At 41.5% G+C, this 18,778-nt stretch overlaps 2 protein-coding genes and 1 long non-coding RNA gene across 6 annotated transcripts; 2 read left to right on the top strand and 1 right to left on the bottom strand.

Annotated features, from left to right (window-relative positions):
* Positions 1 to 706: 706 nt before the first annotated feature.
* On the bottom strand, positions 707 to 7,384 carry LOC142369966 (inositol monophosphatase 1-like). Of its 3 annotated transcripts, none has more exons than XM_075452385.1 (9): positions 7,341 to 7,384; positions 6,913 to 7,124; positions 6,257 to 6,390; positions 5,593 to 5,697; positions 5,294 to 5,339; positions 4,984 to 5,092; positions 4,713 to 4,821; positions 3,631 to 3,782; positions 707 to 2,060 (listed from the first exon to the last, which is right to left on the bottom strand). In XM_075452385.1, the coding sequence occupies exons 2-9, from the start codon at positions 6,973 to 6,975 to the stop codon at positions 1,942 to 1,944; spliced, it is 837 nt and encodes a 278-aa protein (XP_075308500.1). In that variant the 5' UTR covers positions 6,976 to 7,124; positions 7,341 to 7,384; the 3' UTR covers positions 707 to 1,941. The 3 variants fall into 3 exon arrangements, with proteins under 3 accessions (XP_075308500.1, XP_075308501.1, XP_075308502.1); XM_075452386.1 differs by having other exon boundaries at positions 6,913 to 7,011; XM_075452387.1 differs by lacking the exon at positions 7,341 to 7,384 and adding an exon at positions 7,182 to 7,329 and having other exon boundaries at positions 6,913 to 7,011.
* Positions 6,970 to 15,315, top strand: LOC142369964 (ADP-ribosyl cyclase/cyclic ADP-ribose hydrolase 1-like). 2 transcript variants are annotated; one of them, XM_075452383.1, is made up of 11 exons: positions 6,970 to 7,089; positions 10,009 to 10,296; positions 10,860 to 10,965; positions 11,085 to 11,208; positions 11,393 to 11,519; positions 11,610 to 11,745; positions 13,141 to 13,223; positions 13,351 to 13,424; positions 13,514 to 13,606; positions 14,785 to 14,871; positions 15,112 to 15,315. In XM_075452383.1, the coding sequence occupies exons 2-11, from the start codon at positions 10,294 to 10,296 to the stop codon at positions 15,209 to 15,211; spliced, it is 933 nt and encodes a 310-aa protein (XP_075308498.1). In that variant the 5' UTR covers positions 6,970 to 7,089; positions 10,009 to 10,293; the 3' UTR covers positions 15,212 to 15,315. The 2 variants fall into 2 exon arrangements, with proteins under 2 accessions (XP_075308498.1, XP_075308499.1); XM_075452384.1 differs by lacking the exons at positions 6,970 to 7,089; positions 10,009 to 10,296 and having other exon boundaries at positions 10,810 to 10,965.
* Positions 15,316 to 16,543: 1,228 nt separating this feature from the next.
* Positions 16,544 to 18,198, top strand: LOC142369935 (uncharacterized). The gene is made up of 4 exons (XR_012767744.1): positions 16,544 to 16,948; positions 17,213 to 17,378; positions 17,540 to 17,717; positions 17,804 to 18,198. It is a non-coding gene; the product is annotated as an uncharacterized LOC142369935 (long non-coding RNA).
* Positions 18,199 to 18,778: the final 580 nt, after the last annotated feature.

The raw sequence follows: 18,778 nt of genomic DNA, 5'->3' as shown, positions 1-18,778 counted from the left end.
AGTGTCTGCGGCACCGACTGAAAGGTTAGGGGAAACGCAGCGGAGGAGTCTACATGGTGTGATGGCTTTTATCTCTCCTAAATCACAACACGAGGAACGGCTGTTTTGTTGTTCTTTTTTTCTTTTCCCCAGCGTTTTATTGTACCCATTTTCTGTTTATTCGGGTTCTTGTTTGCCACCAGAGACATTTTTTTTCCTTCTTCATGCTTTTTGCTTTATAGATTTTTCCCTTTTCTAGGTCAAAGCAACACATCGTTGATTCGGGCCACAGTAAAGTTTTAGTGAGGAGTTTAGGATACATACAAAGGGAGCTCACGGTTCGGTCACAATAGCTGAAGCCTACATAACAAGCTGTGGGAAAGCAGTGGAGCCTTTTGTGTTCTTGCAGCGGAGGAGCAGAATTCTGCAAGAATGTTTGAATGAGAGGTGCCTCGACAGATTTTATCCTTTTCTTTCCTTTTTTTTACAGCTCATTTGCATATTTCAGCTGGGGCGAGTCATGACACTGAGCTCCCATATTCAGTCACGGTGCTTCCAACTCGCCCCGTCAGCATATTTCCTGCAGAAACACTCACTCTCAGACCTCCTGCTGCCAATTATCTATCATGTCCCCAGTTTATGACAATAACGTGTGCCTGCGTGCCTGTGTGCCGGCGCCGGCCTCTGCAGGGCTGCAGTTTCCATGCGAGTCAAAAACAAGGGCCGGTTTGGAGTAAAAGGGATATTTATAGTGCTTTTTATTTGCTTCATTAATCACATACTTTCAAAACCCATTACACATACTCTGCACTTCTTTTAACATCAACTGTGTATTTAATGCTGGACTTGATAGAGAAGCTGTTATACAGTACGATAGTTTTATGTGCAGTTACCGGTGTACATATCCTTGCCTTAAGTATAGTGCAAGCTAGTTATGACACTCAGTGGGGTCACATGGCACTGAAAGGATCAGATAATTGGCTAAATTACACTAAGAATGAGTTGAGCAAGGGTAATTATCCTTGGATATATGGCGGTGAATGAATCGAATCATAGGCACAAAGCATGTCATACCCCGGTATGATAGGTGGCGCTGTACCCATTCCAACTATTGCTAATAGAGCCACTTCCTGTTGACCTCTTCACCACCAACAACAACAACAAACTCAGGCATTGGAGAAAGATGGAGAACGAAGAGCAAGATGAAGCTACGTCCCTCTACATTTGGTCTGTGATGAGCTGCTTGTTGCACAAACGCGATGCACAACGGAGCATTCTCCATCGCGTTGTTTGTTTCTTTCTGACGGCGACAACAACAGTAATATCGTCTCCTTTGACTTCCGGGTCACGACCCCGGGAAAAAATCTCAAGCATGCGCAGAACGCAAAGTCTAATTCACCACGTGCTTCACTGTCTATAAGCAGGTTTAGTTTGACTTTCAACCGAATTATCTCTGTGTCTTAATCCGATCGCGAGTAACTCGATTCGATCCAATTTCTTGTCAGATTAAGGTGTCTACATGAACTTAACTCAATCTTATTGTAATTTAGCCAGTTATCTGATCCTTTCAGAGCCATGTAACCCCACTGAGTGACGCGCCACAATTTACTTTCTTTTAGAGCAGGTCTTTCATTAATAATGCATTTAACTAAAATCAACAATCTTCCATGGAAGAGCAACGCTCCTGATCAAAACCTAAACAGTATGCTTAATAAGAATAAATATGAAATGGCTGTGATTTAAAAGAACAAATGAGTGTTTTAGGACTTTAGGACAGACAGCAGAGCTCAAATGTCCACAATGCTGAAATACAACGACAACGAAGGCGGACCTTCGGACCGAGTAAAAGCTCAACAAACCCACTTACTGTTCCTCAGAGGTAAGTGCATTGTTTTGGTTCCTAAGGCAGACTTGAGACCTGTTGGGTTGACTGGAGCGGGCCGATAAAAGCTCGGAGATTTTCTAGCCGTCTGTGTCGTCCCTGCCGACACAAAACTCCGTCACCTCCTTGGCAATGCGCTCGGCTATCGCCCTGCTGCTCGCTACGATCAGTCTGCGAGACATCAGATCAAATGTTCCACCTGGTTGAAAGAGAAAAATAATAATGAGCACTCATCCATCTTTCATTTAGTAAAACAGGCGGCTCAGGAAGAAGGGAGTCTGGGCATTTTAGGCTTCGTTCTGTTCTTAGAGATAAACCAAATTCTATTTATTTTGTATCACTTTCCCTTGTGGTTTAGCCCGTCTTTGTCCATGCCTTCACAGTCTTGTGGCACACCCAGTCCATATGCCTATCCTTGTGGGTGGTGGGGCCACTGGTTGTTGGCTCCACGCTAGTCTGTCAGAATGTTCCCAACCAAGACTTATGGATCCAGGCTTGGCCACCAGATGCTGAGCGGCAGCCTGACTGAAACCGGATTTATGCCTTTGCCCTAATGCGTTTATGCATTGATCATTGGCTGAGCACACTGTGACATCAAATTGATGTCGTAACCGTTCATACCAGCGTTTGACTGCAGTCCTACATTTACAATAATTGAACCCTCGTGGGTTTCATATGTTTGTGCAGATGCTTCCAGAGACAGAGCTACGAGGTGCAGCCGAAACACCAAAGCTTTGGGCGCACCAGCTACTGAGGCATCAGTATCGACATGTTCTACTGTTCTCTGGGTCAAACATGCCAACTATAGGCATAAAACGCCTCATTTTTCTGTTTCGGCAGCTTCTTCTTGGTCGATTCATGAAGATCTGTTTAACAACATCAGTCCGATCTCTCCATTTTAGGTGCTGGACTCTTGAAGCACAATCTGAGGTGGTCTGGTCATCTTAATCAGTTGCCTCTTGTGCTGTGCAATCAGTTCTGAAAGTCGTCTCTCTGCTTGTGCCGTTTTAACATTTTGTGATGTTAGAATTCATAAATTTTGCACAATTAGACCACAGAAAAGCAATGTGAAGGTGACTGCTGTATATTATTGACTCTGAAGTCAGAGAGCATCCACACCATTACTCAGCGTGTGCCGGTGCATGCTGTATGTGCCAGAGGAAATGTTCCCCTCCATTAAACTCTTATTACACAACTCAATGAAAACAATCGGTGTGTTTTTATTCTGAGATGCGAAGTTGTATTCAACCAGTGATGAACAGAAAGAAGTCAAATGCTCAGGATGAAGGCAGATGGTTCAAATTTCATACTTTAAAAATCTTTAATTGTCATCTAAATTAGAAGCGTCTGGTGAGCTAACTTCTCTCTACTCCTCTTACTCTTAATATTTCACCAATTTTTCACGTACTAAATATCAGGACAGATGGTTCGTCTGCAGCGCTGAAGCCTAACTTTGAGATAAAAATCCTCTGTTTCGAGCACAAAAAGCCAGCAGCTGCTCTTTCCTCGTCTCAGTTTCACAGACATTTATGAGCAGAAAGGAGGACAAAAACCAATATCAAGAACTATTGGTAACAATAAATAATTAATCAACAATAACTTCTGCTGTGCCTCCACTGAACGAGCAGCAGCCGATTCTCGCTGCTCTGCTCTGTACAGAAATCTCCTCCAGCAATCCCTCCTTTCATTTCATCCAGTGACTCACCAGCCTCTGAAACGTTTAGCCCGGCTGTTGCTTTGAGGAGCTCCCGCTTTCTCTGTGATCTCACCTGAGATGTCCATGATCACTCCTCCGGCTTCGGTAACGACCGCCGCCCCTCCGGCCATGTCCCAGCAGTGGATGCCCATGTGGTAGTAAGCGTCAGCCGATCCGCACGCCACCAGGCACATGTTGACAGCTGCGCTGCCGGGGGAGCGGACTCTGGGGAAGGACACGGGACGTTTTGGCATTACTGTGCGTGTGAATCAACGGCTACAGTCCTTGGCATTTGATCATGAAATCAAACCTCCTCTGTGAAATCATTCCTGTTCTTTCAGAAATGTTTTCTACGTTGAAGTTTTTTCGAGGTTAAAGGTGGAGTCCAACAATTCTTTATTGGATTTGAATGGAATTGTTGCTCTTATCATCTTTAAAACTCAGGTTTATCTGTAAAATCAATTTAAATATGGAATAAGAAATGGATCAAATAAGAATACGGCGCCGTTGTGAGTGGCTGGCCGTCTACCTCTGCTACCTTTTTTTGTGTATTGTCATGTTTTTATCGTTTTCATCACTACTGGTGTATGATTGCCTGAGTCTCTTGAAAATCTGAGATTCTGTGGACATAATATCGATCCAGGACAACGATCAGACAAAGCCACCACCACCTGTTTTGGCATCTGTACCCTCTTATTGTATTTCATTGCTTTCACTGTTCTTTTATTGTTTTTATTTGTTTTTACTTGTTCTTCTCTTTATTTATTACCTGCTGTAAAGCACTTTGGTACACCGTAATGATTGTTTGTAAAGGGCTGTATAAATAAAATACATTTACATTTAAAACAACTGCTGTTTAACGAAGTGATGTACATTTAACTTACTCTCACTCTCTCACGGTCATAGGATGACAAGCATGAGACACGAAGAAGCCACAGGATGTGTGGTCAACGATAAGCACAGTCCAGTCATTTATCAAGTCAAATTTCAACATAAGATGCTTACAGCGAAAGCCATCTACCCATACTCAGAGGGAAGGTGCCTGAGAAGTGTTGTTGTGATGGATGTTGGTTTAAACTACAGCCAACCTGCACTTCTTTTGTTTCATTTAGCTCAGGCTGCCGCAGCTTGTACGTACATTAAGCTCATATTTACCCATGAACCGGGATGGTCAGGATGGTCTTGACGTTGGCCAACATTGTTTTGAAGGGCTCAGGATCCTTCTTGAAGCCCATTTCTGTCAGCACCAGAGACTTGGTAATATCTTGAGTGGAAACAAAGATAAAAATCATTCACCTGCTTCTTCTTTTCTCTCTGAACAAACACAGTCAAAGGAAGGTAGCGACGAAAGCAAGGCTCCAGGCTCCACCTGGTGGATTTATCTAGAACTGCAACTCCAGCATCTGCTGTGATCGTCAGTATTCACCTTCTTGACCAGACACTTTGATTGGGACTCCGTTGCAGAACGCTCCCTTTCCTTTCCGGGCAGTGTACATTTTGTCCTCGATGCAGCTGTAGACGATCCCGAACTCTATCTGAGACGGAGCAGCAGCACAGAAAACTGCAGTGATTTATGCGTCGTGGGAGGAGGGCTAAAAATAAAACAGCAGCTGTATAATAGGAGATACTCACAGCACTACTATTCATATATTCACGAGGCAACAATTGGGTTAATGTATCTTATAATCCAGAAATCACAGAGGAAAAACACGATATTTGCATACATTAAACCCTACCTCTTTCTTTACTGCGAAGCCGATTGATACAGACACAAACGGGAACCTGCCCAACAGAAATTTACAAGATAAAACAACCATTTAATGAACTCCCCTTGGTCCAAGCTCAGAGGAATTTGTTTCTATTATCAGTTCAGTTTCATCTGGGCTGTCTAATTATCCCTGACAGAGGACAATTCAAGAGGGAGGCTAATTAAAAGATAAAAATAGTTGAGAGGGACAAAGACAAAACAAATCCAGTGCAGTATCAGGCTCCTAACAGATTCTTAACAACACATAATCATGGGTAGTGGGAGTACCTGTGCACAAAGTTAGTGGTACCATCGATAGGGTCGATGATCCAAGTGGGGTTGTCAGTTAGAACACTGGGGGCGCCTGCAGCTACCGACTCCTCACCTATGAAGCTTCAGAAAAAGACAAACAAATGCTCATTTCGATGCATCGCATCATCCTCACCTCAACTGTAATGTTAGAAATACAGTTGCCAATAATCCGATCTACCTATTGTTTGTTTTCTCTTTCATCTTTCAGTCCAGAATCTGTGACATAAAGCCGTCCACCCTCACTGCTTCCAAAGGAACTAAGAGGGTAAGTAACAGACAGGCGCTGCTCATCAATGCAGAACTTTTGGCAGCTTGCTGGTCTGGAGCATTCAGGTGTTTGTTAACACAATGCCAAGGAGGAAAGACATCAGCAACGATCTTAGAGAAGCAACTGCTGATCAGTCAACAGTAATTACGTTTATTATGACACTGAAACGGAAGTTTCAAGATTCACTTTTGATGGAAAACTTCCAAAAACTAACCCGAGCGGGCGGGGGGGGGGGGCTTGAATTGTTTAAGAAGGTTGAAACTAATCAAATCGTAACGCAAAGAATTGTCTTTGCTTTTGTTTAACTGAATGAAAACAGCTCTTCAAGCTTAATCCCTGAATCTGCTCTCATGTCCACGTGACGCAGAGTACCTGTGTGTGGGGTACTTTTCCTTGATGGAAGATATAATGAGCTGCTCCACTTTCTGGTCCGTCTCGGTCACCAGGTCAACCGGTGAGCTCTTCTGCATGACGGCGATGTCCTTCTGGAGCGCCTCGCGGATCATCTGGCAGAAACACAATGACAGCGAGGGGATTTTTTGGATGACTGACTACATCTGCTGCTTTAATTACCTTACAATGGTGTGTGCTGTGGTGACATATTATTGGCAATGACTGGCCACGATGACAAGCTGTCTTGGCTCTACATCTTAATAAGTTTATTTTGGCTACTGTGGAACACATTACACTCTTTAAAGAAACTCTTTAAGAACTCTTTACACTCTTTTAAGAAAAATACACATGTTGGGGATTGGTCACGTTTTCCTTTTGCAGCCAGAAAAACTGATGAGATGAAAGTATAGATGACATCCTGTACTTTCTTGCTTTCTTTTTAAATAAATGTAACATGCTGTGACACTCGATCATTCTAAGATCGACTAAACCGAATACTTAATGGTAAATAGACTCATCTGGGAGCTCATCACAACATTTTTCCTGTGGAAGTTTAAGATTGCAAGCAGCCAAAAACTCTCGTAGGAGAGAGAATAGGAGATTCATATATGAAGAATGTGATGGGTCCTCCTTACCTCCCCAGCCCGCTTGGTGACCTCTACACAAAGGTCCATACACTTCTGCCAGGGATCACTCATGCTGATACAGAGGAGGTGCTGTTATGATGAGGAGATCTGTAGAAAGAAGCACGACTTCCCTGATTCAAAGCAGCATCCAGTACGTGTTGTAACAGAATGAACGGGATACAAGGGGTGAGCTGGTGGCTGAAGAACTACTCTTTCAGTACCTACAAGGCATAAAGCATCAGTTAGATAGCATGAATTAGCTAGTCGCGTTAGCTTACAGTTTTAAAATGGTAGAGAGCCTGTATAAAAAGACGGCAGACAAATTAACTGTAACCACGTAACTGCTTCCTCAGTTAATTATGTAGTAACTTTAATTTATCCAATATAAAACACACAGTACTGAACAGTTTCAATTTGCTAAAGCTATTTCCGCCCACCTCCAATCTTACTAGCGTCTCTGTTTTGACATTTAGCCATAGGTGGGTGGGACTAAAGGAAATGCTCGCCTTTATTGGCAAATCGGTGAAGTTGGAAATCAAATCTTCAGTCTGATTGGTTAGAAGGTAGTCACATGTTCTGACAAGAGCCAATGAGCTTCGTCCGAGGCAAAGCGTAGTCTTGAAATGTACAGTACAACTTTTACTGTATTACAAGGAGGAAAAGGCGGAAATATTGGGTCATTACTGCAAGTTTGAGTTTTTATATCGTTAATATTGACTGAACGTGAGATTTAAAAAATCAAACGTCGCGTTTTTGCAGTTAGAGGTCTCATGTTTTAGCTTGATTGATTAAAAAGTGGACTAAATGCCATCAAAGTTCCATTTTAAGAATTTACATACAGGGTATTTGTCACTATATGAAAGAACAACAATATATAAACTAAACAGAAAAAACATAGTGTGCATAGCATAAAGAAAACCAATAGGGAACATGATAGATGTGAAAAAAAGTCAATTAAGTCACAAAACCGTATTTCGACCATGATTCCACTTTAATTGTTCATGGTTCTCAGTTATAATATGTCTTACCTTATATTAGGTTCTAAATGCTTAACACTGTTTCTCATTCACGCATTATCACAAAATGCATGTGCCACCTGTACATCCATTGCTTTTTTTGTCAACAATCACAAACCAATGAGTATATTGGAGGTTAAGTAGGAGTTCAGTGTCACTTTGACATGTGGAGGGGTTATGGTTCACACCACCAGCCTTTCGACTGGAAGACGACTACTTTACCAACTGAGCCACAACCACCTGTGCAGATTTAACCTTACTGTAAATAGATACAAACACAAAATGCCTCAGCTGATAAACAGAAAACCCCTTATGTCGTTACTGAACATACTTGGTAGAAGAAAAATAGTTCTGAGATGGAAAAATAATCTTAAAAAAACTGGTAAGCTTATTTAGTTGATGCAGGTCAAACCTGCCAAACATTCAGGAGAATTTCTTCTCAAAGGCGTGCATCTAGCTTAAGTCTCTTGAAGTTGAGATTTAATGATGCTCATCATTCAGTAGTATGCTACAGGTTGCCTTTTTACTCAGCTGCAGCAGGTGGACAGCCAGTCACCTCAACTGTACTGCATTTATGGGATGTTATCCGTGTATATGTAGTGTCATTTTCAAGCCAGTAGGCGGCAGCAGCCACACAGAAAGTGATCAACCACAACTCAAGCCAGAATCCCACTTTATGTGGAAGGAAGATTTTTGTTGATGCGGGGATTTTAAAGTCATGCAACAGTTTTGAGTAACATTTAATGATCTATGTCAGAGCCAGTCTAAAAGACCTGTCATGCACAACTACTTTATAATACTTTGCACCAGGAAGGAAGTTTATTTTGCTTTGCTTTAGTTTCAGTCTTTTCAAAGGAACTAGGAAACTTTAGGAGCAGTGTGTTCAGCCCAAAGCAACAACTGCTTATGACAAATAAAGACAGAAAGAAAAAATCACTGCAACATTCCAGCAGAGTCATACTCAGGAAGAGTAGAACTAGTTAGGGGTTGAGAGGACAGGAAAGAAGCACAAAACAAACACTAGGCCAGGAATACCGACTACAGGAAGACAAAAAGATAGAAAAAAAACAAAAACAAAGATAGGATAATATAACAAGAATGGCTTAAACATCACAGAAAATAAAAAGTAAAGACAGCAGGGTGAGGAAAGATGCATCATGGGACGTCCACTAACAGTCAAGGCCTGGAGCAGCATGACTTAAGGGACGGTTTAGGGTCACCTGAGCCAATCCTGACTATAAACTTTATCAAAAAGGAAAGTTTTAAATCTAATCCTGAAGATCGAGGGGGCACCTGCCTGTCTTCCTAAAGACCTTTGTGCATCAGATTACTTAAACTACCCATATGCAGAGGGCACAAAGAATCAGGCCTTTTCAAATGTAAAGTTTTAATTCAAACTTTGACAATAAGAGAGAGATAATGATCTGTTATTATTATTATCATCATTACAGAAGACAGGAAATACAGGATGCACTCCTCACAGCTATGCAGTGTCAGTTTTTGGACTGTTAATTGCAGCAAGCCCTTGGGCAATGAAATCGTTTCCTCTATTCTTCTGTAACCCTTTCAGTAGCTCCTATAATTCAGTTCACCATAGGGTAACAAAGCAAAGCTTTGCTAATGAGCAGGACAAACACCAATAGCTTAGGTAATATGAACGTCTGATTAGGCTGCTATCTAATGTCTAAATGTAAATGTCTTACTAAGATAAGTTAAAGTACTTAAGAATTTGCCGTAATTGCAACATTCACGTGTTGCCGTTGCATTGAACAAACGTCTGTCTTCCTCTGCAACTGATCTTACTTCACAGCAGTGGGTTTGCCTGTAAAAAGGGAAGGCAATTTAAAAGCCACACACACACGGTGCATCAATTCACCTGAAATCAAATTTAGCAGCAGCCCTACAACAAAGACATCACAATGAGAAACTAACCGATTATTAAACATGTATCAAGCAGAGTTTGTAAAAAATAAACATTGATAAAGCTTTACATATTGTATCTGGATGCTTTGCTTAACACAAGCGACTTTATGCTGTCACAGAATTTGTATTTCATTCTCCAGTTTATGACAGTAATCACTTTGTTTAGGGACATTCCAACCAGCACCATAATGGGAGTCATGTGGATCCTCTCTTTGCAACATAGGCCAGGAAAAAAACATCTCATCTGTCCTTTAAGAATGTTTCTTGGTAAGAAGACGTCGACCTATGAAGATCATTCTATCTGCTGTGTGAAGAGTCAGCCCTGTGAGGACGGCACGCATCACATCACGCCACAACGGGGTTCACTTAGGGCAGCAATCTGGTTGGAGCCGACTGTGTAACATCGCAACCATGGAAACATTTGGTGCAGTTTGATAATCACAAACAGAAAATGGTGAGCATTTCCATTTATCAACGGTATTCGTATATATTTTCTGGACTGCGTGTGCTATAATGTTTAAGAAAAGATGTGTGCTTTTTGGGTCTGTGCTTCAACTGTTAGCTTGGGAAACATTTAAATGGAGCATGTGTGAGTGTCTGACAAGGTCAGACGTCAGAGGTAGATTAGTGAATTCCAAATAATTACTCAAGTGAAGTCATGCGGTTTAAATTGTCATTTCAACCACATACACTGTAAATAGTGTAGATAGTGCCTCCTGGATCAATTGGTGCTCCGTTCAAAAGGATATAAAACAGGAAGGATGCAGCTGTTGTTCAGAGTGAAGTTATCTGTGATGTGAACGCCCAAAAACTTCTCTCCGGGAAGGTAACTGATGCTCAGTGGAGAATGCTTATGTGGAGCCTGTGGGGAGTCAGTGATTCATTCTTTTGTTTCGTCCATGTTAGTGGACAGGTTGTTGTGAGTGCACCAGTTGCTGAGCTGTACCACCTCCTCGCTGTACAGGGCCGCAGCCACATCTAAAGCTATTTTTTTTGTGGGTTTTTACTCATCAACAGAACGGTGGATTAAAACATGTACAAACATGCATCTCACCTGAGGAGCTCCGGGGTTTCGTTCCTTCTAAAATGAACTCATTATTTGTAACAATCAGCTTCACAACATGTAAGTAACTCCCTCATATATTCCCACGTTTAGTTTTTTTCTTTCCTTCGTTTGATGAGCCGCTCAACAAATGCGATTAATAAAATCTTCTTACTTTCATCTGTGTGCCCATTTCAAAGGCTTCTTTATGCTTCAGCTCTGCATGGGTCGAGTACAAGCACAGCTTGGAACAACCCCCAACATTAAACACATTGTGGTTGGAAGATGTTTCACATACTTCACAATAGTTAACCCCAGGTTGAGGTAATTTACCGTGCATGTGTTTACTGTCATTGCACAACATCTTTACAGTTTGAACAGGCGATGACACATTAATTACATTTGAATTAAACTTCGAAACTCTGAGGACCTGATTTACCTGGAAAGAGTTTAAAATAGTTCATTTTTGGTCACATGACTACACTGATGCAGTCTGTTTACTGTGTAGGTATGACTGTGAAGAGATCTGGAGACATTTTGAGGAGGCGGTTGTGCCCCAGCCCTCTTGTAATGTAACAGTGGAACATTATAATCAGATGTTTGATCTGATGCCACAGATCTGGCCTTGTGATAAGGTGAGCAGTTTTGGGACACTGACTCCAGATTAAGATCCATTATTCTTACTGATCTTTATGTTAACCTGCTATTTTCTGTCTTTTGTTCAGTTTCTTTTCTGGAGTAAAACCAGGACACTGATGCACAGTTATGCGGCTGTTTTTCCTCACTTTTGGACGCTGGAGGACACACTGGTTGGTTACATGTTCAACGATCTGATCTGGTGTGGCCAAGGCGAAGACTCTGGTAGGCTTTTTTCTTGGCGAAACAAGACAAAAATCGCAGAAAATGAACATGAAGCTTATTCTTGATAAGAATTGGCTGTAGTGGTAAGTTCAAGCCAAGTTTGCTGATATTGTGCACCAAAAGATAAACATCCAAGCCACTTTATCACCTTATATACCAACACTAGTCAATAAAAACACTAATTACCTATAATTGTTCCCCTTACAAAGCTCTGAAGCGTCTGTGTTTACAGTTAGCATTAGCAGCTTGAGACCCAGAGATAACTCGGTTGAAAGTAAAATTAAACCTGCTTGTTGACGGTGAAGCACGGGGTGAATTAGACTTTGCGTTCTGCGCATGCTCGAGTTTTTTTCCCGGGGTCAGGAACTGGAAGTCGGAAGAGACGATATTACTGTTGTTGTCGCCGTCAGAAAGGAACAAACAACGCGATGGAGAATGCTCCATTGTGCATCGCGTTTGTGCAATAAGCAGCTCATCACAGACCAAATGTAGAGGGACGTAGCTTCATCTTGCTCTTCGTTCGCCATCTTTCTCGAATGCCTGAGTTTGATTCGTTTCATTCACCGCCATATATCCAAGGATAATTACCCTTGCTCAACTCATTCTTATTGTAATTTAGCCAATTATCCGATCCTTTCAGTGCCATGTAACCCCACTGACTGACTGTCATGGTTTGAAGAAGCCAACAGAACCACATCATCTGCAAAAAAGCAAAGATGCGACCCTGAGGTTCCCAAACCAGACGCCCTCCTCTTCCTGACAGGGGGCAGCCCTGACAGAGTCCATTACACCAGTTGGCCACCGATGTTGCAGCTCGTTTGGCAGGTCTAATGCTAGCATCAAGTTAGCCACTCGATCACAGATACTGGGAACGAGGAATCACTGCTTGCTTGTTTATAGTTTTATTAATGGAATAATACTAGAACAAGCAGAGCACAACAGCACAAGTTTGATCAAACGGGTCAGAGTGAGGTGTCCGATTAACTCTAAATGGTGCATCTACACCAGGGATGTCCACATCCGGTCCTCGAGGGCCTCTGTCCTGCAGGTTTTAGATGTTTCCCTGCTTCAACACACCTGGTTCAGATCAAGGCATCATTAGCAGGCTTGTGCAGAACTTAACAATCTTTTGAAGGGATCCATTTAATCTGAATCAGGTGTGTTGAAGCAGGGAAACATCTAAAACCTGCAGGACAGCGGCCCTCCAGGACCGACTTTGGACATCCTTGATCTACACTATTTTGGTCAGTCTGCTGCTTTCCTAGGCTGACCACAAGTCAACAAGGCAGGCCACTACGCAGAGTTGGGCTCAATGTCCCACAACGATAAGACTTTAAAAAAACATAAACGCACATTAACTTACAGCTAAAAATGATATATGTTCAATTGATGCAGGTTTTGATTTTAATTCTTGTCCTGAGTGGTCAGCGTGTAGAAACCATCCTGTCTACTCCCTGTGGAGGCAGGCTTCACAAAACGTGAGTCAGTTTAACAAACACTGCCAACACAGTTCTGTCATCACTCTGTTTTATTTTGTTAATTTGCAACATACTGTAAGTGCTTTAGAAAATGACTCTCATGTGATTTTCTTCACCCATTTACCAGTTTGCAGAGATGGCGTGTGGAAACGTCACCGTCTTACTGAATGGCTCCATTGTTGACGCCTTCAACAGGAAAAGGTAAGAAACAAGGAATTATCCGAATACATTGCTGGTAGCTTATTGAATGATTGAAACATAATTATATTTTTTTCATTCCCACTTCACAGCATGTTCGGAAGTGTTGAACTGGACAGCCTGAATCCACAGAGAGTGGATCATGTCAACATTAAGATGGTGACCAGTCTGGCGGGGCCTCAGATGTGAGGATAAAAAAAAGGCTGATTCTCATGTTGCAAGGCAAAGATTCGGACAATTAGATTTTTTAACCAAGGATTTTGAAGGTTGGAAATAGAGGCTGTATTTATAAATCACTTATAAATACTCAGTCAGAACATTTTCAACCTCTTAACGGGGAAACACCACATATATCATCTCACATGAGAAGAATCAGGACCGCAGAATCTTATTATACGTATCATTACGTATTATTCACACTTAGTAACTGCAAACTTTATGGCTTAAGGCAATAACAAAGTCAGCCTACTATCACCTTAAGAATGTATCAAGGTTAAAAGATCTGATGTCTCAGCAGGACCTGGGAAAACTAGTCCATGCATTCATCTTTAGTAGGCTTGATTACTGTAACAGCATCTTTACAGGTCTACCTAAAAAGTCAGTTAGACAAATGCAGCTTATTCAGAACTCTGCTGCTCGAGTCCTCACTAAAAGAAGTGGACCACATCAGTACAGCTCTGAGGTCTTTACACTGGCAGCCTGTCCATCGGAGAATAGACTTTAAAGTTCTGATGCTGCTCTTTAAAGCTCTGAATGGTCCAGGACCAGAATACATCAGTGACCTCCTGACCCAGTATGAACCTTCCAGACCCCTCAGGTCAGCTGGATCCGGTCTTCTATCAGTTCCCAGAGTCAGAACCAGACATGGAGGAGCTGCATTCAGCTTCTATGCTCCACATGTCTGGAACAAACTCACAAAAAGCCTCAGATCAGCTCAAACACTCAGTGTATTTAAGTCCAGCCTGAAGACACACCTATTTTCAGCTGCATTTGAATAAAGCTCCAAATATGAAGCTTGAGTTTCAAAACTTAATCACATTTTAACCTCTGATTTTATCTGTTGTTCTTATTTCTTTCTTTTTTGTTTAAAATTTTAAATCATGCTTTTTATTTCTACTGTTTTAATGTCTCTGTAAAGCACTTTGAATCGCCTTGTTGTTGAATTGTGCTGTACAGATAAATGTCCAACGTGTATTTCTGCAAAAGACTATGTTGTTACACCATAGTGACAGTTAAGTTGTTCTGCATTATCACCAAGAAGAAACATTTCTCACAGCTTGGTAGCCCATATGGTGACTTATTAGATAGTGGTGTGCATTAAAAAATAAACTCCCTCACATGTCATTACTTTTCTCTTCCTCAGAGAATCGTGTCACCAAGGATCTGTTGTAGACCTGATCCAAATCCTTCAGTCCAGAGGTTTCCGCTGGACCTGCACAGACAGCGACCAGTAAGTGACGTGTTAAAGTCATCAAATATTTGGTCGTGATCCAAAATAGCGGTCTGAGATTTATTACTGCATAACTCTGAGGTGTAAGACTAAATGATCACGCTGTGTTTAAAGCTCCGACACTGGTTTACACACCAATCAGTCGGGATATGGCGGGCAAAGAGAAACACAATATCTTCTGGCTTAAAAGCAATGTTTCCAATGATGGCACCCGAATTAACCAAAATCATTTGTCTGCAGGACCCTGATGATCCTTCAGTGTATCCAGGACCCAAAACACCCCTCCTGCCAGACATGTGCAAACACCCTGTTGCAGCAAAAGAGCCTTTCATCCAACTGACTCTCCTAAACATATAATGTGCTGCCGTCTGATGCTGATATTTGAGCTTTGTGAAAGTTGAATAAACGCATTGTGAATCCACACACTAATTAAAGGAACACACCCTTTAAAGGTTTGTACAACACAAAGTGCATTTCAACTTGTTTACAATTTGATTTTCTTAACTTTGAACCGTCTCCTCAGTGTTCGTTTTTCATTCGATGCTCAAGCCTTTATAAGTCATACAAAACAGGGAACAAAAGAACCTGCTCACTGGAGTGGTTGACCTTTCGTTTTGACTCCTCAGTTTTCACTCAAAGGTTTGTGGCAATCCTCAACCCGTTTGTGAACTTTGAATGTCAGCTCACAACCATCTTTCAGAAGCTGTGATATACTGGAGACGAAACATAATCAACACCTTTAATTGTAGACTTACCCAGTAATTAACAATTATGATTTGGCATGATTCAAATCTCACTTTGGCCTGAAGATGAGTATTGATTAGTAGATTTCCTGTATTCACTGTGCCTGTTATCCACATTCAGTTTGGCCTCAGTTTGAACTTTATACTGACTGAATTTCCGGATGTTTTTCAGACAAGAGCTTAAGCCTAACTCATTTAAATAAAACGTTTTCAACGAAACGTGTTCATGCTTGCACCTGCTGTACACGCGGTGCAGTTATCTAGAGCTGCAGCCATGACTTAGGGCACTGAGATCATGTTCAGTCGAAGTAGATTGAATAAATAAATAAATAATTTGCTCGATATATCATAAACTGAAATATACCGAACATAAAATCTGACTGATTATTGAACGGGGAAGAAATATTTAAGCTGTTTGATCCCTCCACTTGATAAACTACAACAACCCAAGTTTGAAAAGTTGAAAAGGACACAAAAAAAGATATTATAAGTCCATTTCATAAAGTAAATGCTGAGCTTCAATAGTGGCGGTGGTTTTGAGGCGTGTTATGACAGATAGATGAATAATTTTAGACATCTAATATTTCATTTATTAAGGTTTTTGTTCATTCATATCCACCTTATTATTTTTTCCTGGCTGCAGACTGAACCGGTGTTATGCCGAGAAATGCATCCTCGTTTCAGGTGTGGATTATTACATTTATCTACCCAGGCTCCGCCCTCGCAGTGACGCAACACCTTCGGCTCTGCTACACTTGTACTCAGGCAAACTGCTCATTCAGGTGGATTCGAGTTCCCGAAAAAATGGGAACTCCACCCACTTTGTCGGGAAGCAATCAACTTTGAGCAGCGCCAACGGCCCAGGGTAGAGGCGTGTTCAAGGTAGTGACGTGGTTGAACTGCCACTCAACCCCTGGATTGTACACGGAAGCGCTTCATTCAATATCAACATGGAGCAGCGTCAAGCTTTTGACACTGCTGTAGATGCTGTAATGAAAGTGTTCGACGGGAGATTCTCGTTAAAAATCGAGCAAAGAACAGCCCTTGAATCATTTCTTGACAGGAAAGACGTTTTCGCCTTGCTCCCTACTGGCTTTGGTAAGAGTTTAATCTACCAGTTAGCCCCGCTGGTAGCTAAATCATACGTCAGAGGAAAGAGTGGTGTGATGAGAGGGGTCTGGCTGCAGACCTGCACTGTCAGGACCCATGACCTGCACTGTCAGGACCCTTAGTTGCAGACATGCACTGTGACGTCACCTGCACTGTGAGGACCCGAAGCGACAAGTGAGGAGCACGTATTTTTCGTTCCCCATTTGAACTGTGGAGACGACGAGGTGAGTAAAAGTCGAGTGAAAACTACTCTTTCTTTCATACGAAGAAACAGAAACAGTCTTTATTCACTGGAACGTTACGTTGCACACTATATACTCTAAAGTTATATTAATTTTAAAGAATCAGGGTTTTTTTTAAACTTTTGGCTAGTCTTCAGCGTTGTTATCCTATCGATAGTGCTCACTTAAATGTGCCATTTTTCGTATCGATAGTGCTGACTTGTATAATTTTGTTTGACTTATTACGACATTATTTGTCTCTTACAGATGCATATTTCAATAACAACCGCCGGCACTACGCCAAAAATCGAACGCTGCACGTCATGTTGCAAACTGTTTCACTGCCCTCTGTGCCTACAATTTAAACCAACAAAATTGTCCAAGCTGCAGAGCCACTTAGAGGCACATACAAAAGGTGGCATTTTATTTAAAGGTAAGCATAATGTATTTGTCTGTTTGTTTGTACTCATAAGTATTAGCCAACGCTTCTAACTTCTGGCAGGTTGTGGTTTGGTTTGTAAAAGGGTAAAAGGAAAATGAAGGGAATGTAGGTTGCAGTGAAGAACATCTGACACCTCACTTTCTGTCTTTTAGAAACCTATCCCAGTCACTAAATCCTGGCAACTGGACAGAGAAAACTGGACTACAAATTCAGGTAAGAGTATAAAGTATGTATAATGCATGTATTCATATTAATAGTTGAGTACTCAGGAAGAAGAGCAGCAGGCAGAGGTCTCCAAGAGAGCCAGACTTGCTGATGTGGACACAAGGCGTAAGCTTTTGCACAGTATCTATTGGTCAGATACTGTTGGTGTGGCAGCTATAGGACAGACATCTTTCTTTCTGTCTTTTCCATAGGACTCGGTTGAAGATCGCATTCTTCAAAATTGCAGACATGCAGCAGAGTGGGCTGAGACCAACAAACCACTGTTGTCTGCCAGATTGGACCTGCCTGACGTTCTGGGCATGGGGGAAGAGGAACAGGCAGAGGCTGCTCTACAGTATGGGAGGTTGTGGAACGAAGAACTGGACGAGGATGAAAGAGAAGCGATCCTGGAGCCTTTCAAAATGATATTTCACAATATTAACGATATGTTGATATTTTGTGAACAGGTAGTCGACAAAAACAAAGATTTTTTGTCATATTGTGAATGTTTGACTGAATAAACACTACAGAACATTTGATCATGTTGTGACTTGGTGTGCTTTTTATGTTTTCTCATTGATCCCTTAATAATTTGACTAAGATTATACTGTAGATATCAAGAGTTAGGGTACTATTTAGTGGTACTAAGGTGTTCCAGCAGCACAAGAACATAATTGGCATAGACATAGAACCAAACATGAAATTTATGGTGGTTAAGGATAAAAATACAGAATAATACAACAGAAAAACTAATTGAAACAAATACATATATATATATAAAGAGCAGTGCGATAAAGTCAAAATGAAATGATAATGAAATAGCAGTGACTTACTCTATAGTATACAATAAAATGTACAGTATAGGCCTATGGCATCTTGTGAGATGTTGGCTTATGAATATGAGCCTAAGAGAAAATGTGTGCAGTGACCAAACAAAAGTTTACAATACAAATAAAAACAATAGACCGGGAATTGATAGATTTTATGTCGTACTGTTAACTAATTAATTCATTTGTGAGGACCTCTTGAAAAATATAGCGTTTAAAATAGTTTAAAAATACGTGCTTCCGATACACACGCTTTTATTTTGAAAGGCTTCAAATCAACTTCCGGTCCTCACAGTGCACTTCCGGTCCTCACAGTGCAGGTGACGGTCTGCAACAGGGTCCTGACAGTGCAGGTCTGCG

The sequence above is a fragment of the Odontesthes bonariensis genome, chromosome 20 (genome assembly GCF_027942865.1).
Source record: "Odontesthes bonariensis isolate fOdoBon6 chromosome 20, fOdoBon6.hap1, whole genome shotgun sequence".
NCBI lineage: Eukaryota > Metazoa > Chordata > Actinopteri > Atheriniformes > Atherinopsidae > Odontesthes > Odontesthes bonariensis.
This window is presented reverse-complemented; position numbering and strand designations above follow the sequence as displayed.